This window comes from Chlorocebus sabaeus, chromosome 27 (assembly GCF_047675955.1).
Source record: "Chlorocebus sabaeus isolate Y175 chromosome 27, mChlSab1.0.hap1, whole genome shotgun sequence".
NCBI lineage: Eukaryota > Metazoa > Chordata > Mammalia > Primates > Cercopithecidae > Chlorocebus > Chlorocebus sabaeus.
Genome location: NC_132930.1, coordinates 49,709,315 through 49,715,006, shown reverse-complemented (window position 1 = coordinate 49,715,006; position 5,692 = coordinate 49,709,315). Strand labels below are relative to the sequence as shown.

At 52.5% G+C, this 5,692-nt stretch overlaps 1 protein-coding gene across 1 annotated transcript; it reads right to left on the bottom strand.

Annotated features, from left to right (window-relative positions):
- Positions 1 to 421: 421 nt before the first annotated feature.
- LOC103239540 (tubulin beta-8 chain) lies at positions 422 to 2,709 on the bottom strand. The gene is made up of 4 exons (XM_073012399.1): positions 2,653 to 2,709; positions 2,296 to 2,404; positions 2,108 to 2,218; positions 422 to 1,621 (listed from the first exon to the last, which is right to left on the bottom strand). The coding sequence occupies exons 1-4, from the start codon at positions 2,707 to 2,709 to the stop codon at positions 558 to 560; spliced, it is 1,341 nt and encodes a 446-aa protein (XP_072868500.1). The 3' UTR covers positions 422 to 557.
- Between the last annotated feature and the right edge of the window lie 2,983 nt (positions 2,710 to 5,692).

Genomic DNA, 5,692 nt, shown 5'->3' with positions numbered 1-5,692 from the left:
TTCATTGCTGGTTCAGAGCCAGCTGCCTGACCGCATTCCTACCCTGAGATGGGACTTTGGGGACATTGCCCACCAGGGTCACTGACCACTTTTAGGGTTCAAGAAACAGGGCAAGCTGGTCCCCTAGAAGTCTGGAACATGGGATAAGCCAAGGCTTGCCTTCAGAACAGGTTTTCCACCACGTAGCCGCCCAAGGCCCAGGGCATCCCCAGGTTCATGTGAAGCCTGCCTGCCATGTCCACAGCCCATGCCCACCCCTCCTGGAGCCACTGGAATGCTTGTTGCTGGGCACTCGACAAACCCAGACAGCTTCAGCCTTGCAGGACAACCGTGCACACCTGGCAGCCGTAGCTGGAGGGGGGCCCATAGATAGAAGTTGGAGGTGAAGCCAGATGCTATGAGAATACTTTATTGGGCAAAATCGTATACTATAAAAATGCTTTAAAATGCAGCAGGAGGAGAGGTGAAGACACGAACAAGTGCGTAGTGACACATGGCAGTCAGAACACAGTAAAGAATCCACGCTGCTTCCCCCCTTTACCTAGAAAAGGAAAGTTCTAGGCCGCCTCCTCCTCCTCCTCAGCATATTCCTCAAACTCCTCCTCCTCAGCTGTGGCATCCTGATACTGTTGATACTCAGAAACCAGGTCATTCATGTTGCTCTCCGCCTCGGTAAATTCCATCTCATCCATCCCCTCGCCGGTATACCAATGGAGGAAGGCCTTGCGCCGGAACATTGCTGTAAACTGCTCTGAGACACGCTTGAAGAGCTCCTGGATGGCCGTGTTGTTCCCAATGAAGGTGGCTGACATTTTTAGCCCCCGGGGCGGGATGTCACAGACGGCTGTTTTGACGTTGTGGGGGAGCCAGTCAGCGAAGTAGCTGCTGTTCTTATTTTGAATGTTGAACATTTGTTCATCCACCTCCCTCATGGGCATGCGACCCCTGAAAATGGCAGCCGCCGTTAGGTAGCGGCCATGACGGGGGTCACACGCGGCCATCATATTCCTGGCGTCAAACATCTGCTGTGTAAGCTCAGCCACCGTCAGGGCCCGGTACTGCTGGCTGCCCCGGCTGGTCAGGGGGGCAAAGCCGGGCATGAAGAAGTGCAGCCGGGGAAATGGGACCATGTTCACTGCCAGCTTCCGCAGGTCAGCATTCAGCTGGCCTGGGAAGCGCAAGCACGTGGTGACCCCGCTCATGGTGGCAGACACCAGGTGGTTCAGGTCACCGTAGGTGGGCGTGGGCAGTTTCAGGGTCCTGGAACAGATGTCGTATAACGCTTCGTTGTCTATACAGAAGGTCTCGTCTGCATTTTCTATGAGCTGGTGGACGGAGAGGGTGGCGTTGTAGGGCTCCACCACCGTGTCTGACACCTTGGGCGAGGGCAGGATGCTGAATGTGTTTATGATCCTGTCTGGGTACTCCTCCCGGATCTTACTGAGCAGAAGGGTACCCATCCCAGACCCCGTCCCCCCACCCAGGGAGTGGGTCAGCTGGAAACCCTGCAGGCAGTCACAGCTCTCAGCCTCCTTTCTGACAACGTCCATCACTGACTCCATCAGCTCCGCGCCTTCCGTGTAGTGCCCCCTGGCCCAGTTGTTTCCGGCCCCACTCTGACCTGTAAGACAGTACAGCCAGTCACTCGATGGCCAGGTATTGGTCATTAGTGGTCACCATAATGCAAGAAGGGCCAAGTGTCATGTGAGGTGAGCGCACCGTTCTCCCTGCAGGTGGAGCAAATGAAACCCCTCCCCCAGAGTTACAGGACAGCAGCCTGCCTGTTAGAAATTAAGTCAGAAGTCAAACCTGAGGCAGGCTGACAGACCTCACTGCAGGTGGCTCCTGCCCATTTTCTGGGAAGGCAGTAGCTACGGCCCCAGCTCAGCTCCCTGCAGGGAGTTGAAGTCAGTAGCTCTTCACCTTGAGGAGACACCTGGGCCTTCCTCCCAGAGCCCCTTTAGGAGGCAGATGGAGCGACTGGGAGGATAGGAGGGTGTTCAGGGGCCCTGGATCCACGGTTCCCACGGCCATGACCTTGGGGCACTCCTAGATTTTGAGTGGCCCTGGCTAAGAAGCCGCACCCCAGTCCTCCCCCACAGCTCACCGAAGATGAAGTTGTCCGGCCTGAAGATCTGCCCGAAGGGCCCCGAGCGCACAGAGTCCAGGGTGCCCGGCTCCAGATCCACCAGCACAGCGCGGGGCACGTACCTGCCACCTGAGAGGGGCGGGAGGGCATGAGCGAGGGGAGGGCCGCGTTCCCAGGAGGGCGGCGGGGAAGGTCGGGGGTCTCACCGCAGGCCTCGTTGTAGTACACATCGATGCGCTCCAGCTGCAGGCGGCTGTCCCCGTGGTAGGTGCCCGCGGAGTCGATGGCGTGTTCGTCCGAGATCACCTCCCAGAACTGCGAGACGGGAGGGGCCGGACAGGCCAGGGCCAGTCACGGGGGCGCCCCAGCTCCTCTCCCACCCCCACCCTCATCCGCACCCCCATCCCTAGGCCGCCGTGTCCCTGGGTCCACCCCGGCCGCCTCGCCAGCCGCCCAGTCCCACCGCGTCCCCGGCAGGGACCCGCCCCCGCCCCCGCCACTGCCAACACCTTCCCCGGCCACCCGCAGGCCCGAGCTGGGCCCTCAGAGCCCCCGCTGCCAACCTTGGCGCCGATCTGGTTCCCGCACTGCCCGGCCTGCGTGAGCACGATCTCCCGCATGGCTAAGGCGGGATCAGGGCGGCAGGAGAGACGCGAGGAGGAGGAGTAGACGCGCAGTGACCCAGCCCGCCCTCTGCCAACGCTGAAATAGCCCCGCGCCCACCTCCCCCAGCCTTGCATCGGGCTCCCAGAATAAGCAACAGCTTTACTTGCACACAGGTGTACCCACCTGTGCATCCCTTGGCGTTGAACGTCTGTTGGGGAGCTCAGGTGTCCCTGCTGTGGTCCCTTCCACGTTGGGGAAAGTTGGTCAGCTGGAGAACTTCCTCCCACGTCTTTACTAAGACTCAATTTCTAGCTGACCCGAAACTGAATTTTCCTCCCGTGTGGGAGGGGAGGACTCCAGTTTCAACACTCACAGAATGCCTTGCACCTGCCCTAGATTGAGGACATATTTTTGTAATTGATGAGTCCTGTCCTCTATTAGGAGACCTGTGGTTAGGAAAGGCCTTCCGTATGTTAACTCAACAAGACTTCGTTATAAGTTTGACTTTGGAGCAGTTCAAACCTGCAGTAAGCTATGGGTGTTAGACATAGTCAGGCCTCTGATTTAGCTAGAGTCTTCTTTAGAGTAGCATCAGCCCTTTCACCTTTCCAGAGGACCACGGTCTCCATGCAGAGTGAAGGTCATATTGGATTCCTAAAGCTGAGGATAGGTGTGGGATATGCCTGCTGTGAAAGATGGGCCATTGTCACTTTGCAGGCTTTTAGATGACCCAAACTGAGGAGTTATTTCTTCTGGCAAACATTTTTCAGATGGGGTGGGGAATGCCTCGATCTAACCAGTGAAGGTATCAGTGAGCATTAGCAAATATTTGACTCTCCTGTAGAAAGACAGCTGAGTAAATTAGAGTTGCCAGTTCTCACCTGGATAGGTTCCTCAATTTTGGACAGGGTTAACTGGAGAAGGAGAAAATTGCTGGCTGTTTGGGTCATGTCAGGCACAAAGCTCTCAGTGCTGAGTCACCTGTTTTAGTGTCTTGAAAAGATTTACCCCTATAAACAAACAAGATGTTAACAGAAAACAAAGAATCCCTTCTAGAGTGAAAAGAATCAGGAAAGTGCTGAATTATATTTCTATGATTGGTACTTGGCATTAGTAATTTATTACCATCATTCAGCCAGCCAGAGGGGCCCTGGACTGAAATGCAATCCCTGGCCCATTTTTGTTCTTCTTCAGAGTATTCTGGCCCAGTTCTATGCATGCTGACCAGCACGCCCATAAGCTTCATTGGCCCTCTCAGTGCAGGGGCCTTGGCTGTGGCATCTACAAGGGCATTTCCTTTTACATGGTCGGTCTCTCTTTTGATGTCCTCTGCAATTAATTATAGTCATTTTTGGCAGCAAAGCAGCATTCTAACAAGCTCGAAATCTGAATGCTGTTGTATGGAAAAGCCCTTGGGGGTCAGGAGTCCCTACCCATTCCAAACTGCAGCATAAGCATGAAGCACTAAAAAAATCATACTTGGAATCAGTGTAAATGTTAACTTTTAAATCCTTTCCCAACTGCAGGGGCCTGGTAAGTTCAATTAACTCAGCTTTTTGAGCTGAGGTAGAGGCCAGCAAGGCTTGTGCCTTGACTCTCTTGTGCTGACTAATAATAGCATATCTAGCCCTCCTGTTTTCCTGATGCATAAAACAACTTGCATCTGTTAACCACTCTTCTTTGGGATGGTCAAGGGATTCATCTCTCTTAAGTCTGGCCTCCTAGAGTAAATTTATTTCATAATCTGTGACATGCTTTGGCTGTGTCCCCAGTCAAATCTTATCTTGAACTGTAGCTCCCATCATTCCCATATATCGTGGGAGGGACCCAGTGGGAGGTAATCAAATCGGGGGATGGGTCTTTTCCATGCTGTTCTTGTGACAGTGAATAAGCCTCATGAGATCGGAGGTTTATTTATTTATTTATTTTTGAGACGTAGTCTTGCTCCATTGCTCAGGCTGGAGTGCAGTAGCATGATCTCGGCTCACTGCAACCTCTGACTCCTGGGTTCAAGTGATTCTCCTGTCTCAGCCTCCTGAGTAGCTGGGATTACAGACGCCCACCACCATGCCTGTCTAATTTTTAGTATAGATGAGGTTTCACCATGTTGGCCAGGCTGGCCTCGATCTCCTCACCTCAGGTCATCCACTGCCTTGGCCTCCCAAAGTGCTGGGATTACAGCTGATGGTTTATAAAGGGGAGTTTCGCTACACAAGCTCTTTTGCCTGCTGCCATGTAAGAGATGTGACTTTGCTCCTCATTTGCCTTCTGCCATGAGTGTGAGGCCTCCCCAACCATGTGCAACTGTGAGTCAATTAAACCTCTTTCTTTAAATATAAATTATCCAGCCTTAGATATGTCTTTATTAGCAGCATGAGAATAGACAAATACAATGTGTATGCCGGAAAGGCTAGGAGCACCTGTGGACTCTGGCAGATAGGTAGCTGCGTTTATGGTTTGGCAGGCTTTAAGTGTTATGTCTGGAGTGTCTAGCAATAAGGCCTGATACTTTCATAAATATTCTCCTATTATCCACTGGTGCCCTTTAGCTTCTAGGACCACCTTCCCTTGGTGTGGGGTCAAAAACCTGTAGGTGCTGTTCTAATGTTAGTTTATTAACTTTGCCTACTAGAAAAGTGGTAGCAGCAATAGCTCTAAGACATCAAGGCCACCCTGAGCCACCTGGTCTATCTGCTTAGAAAATTAGGCTACTGACCTTGGAATGTCCCCCAGTTTTGGGACAAGATTACCCAAGGCCTATGCCTTGCTTTTTGGCTACATAAAGGAAAAAATGGTTCATCTAACTTGGGGACTCCCATGGCTGCAACAGAGCCCAATTTCTCCTTGAGAGTAATGAAGCTTTGCTTGCAGTTCTAATTACATTCTAGGAGTTCTAAATCTTTCCCTTTAGTATATCATATAAAGACTTGGCTACATATCCAAATCTGGGTACCCATAAATAGCAGTACCCAGCCATCTCCTTAAAAAACCCACAGT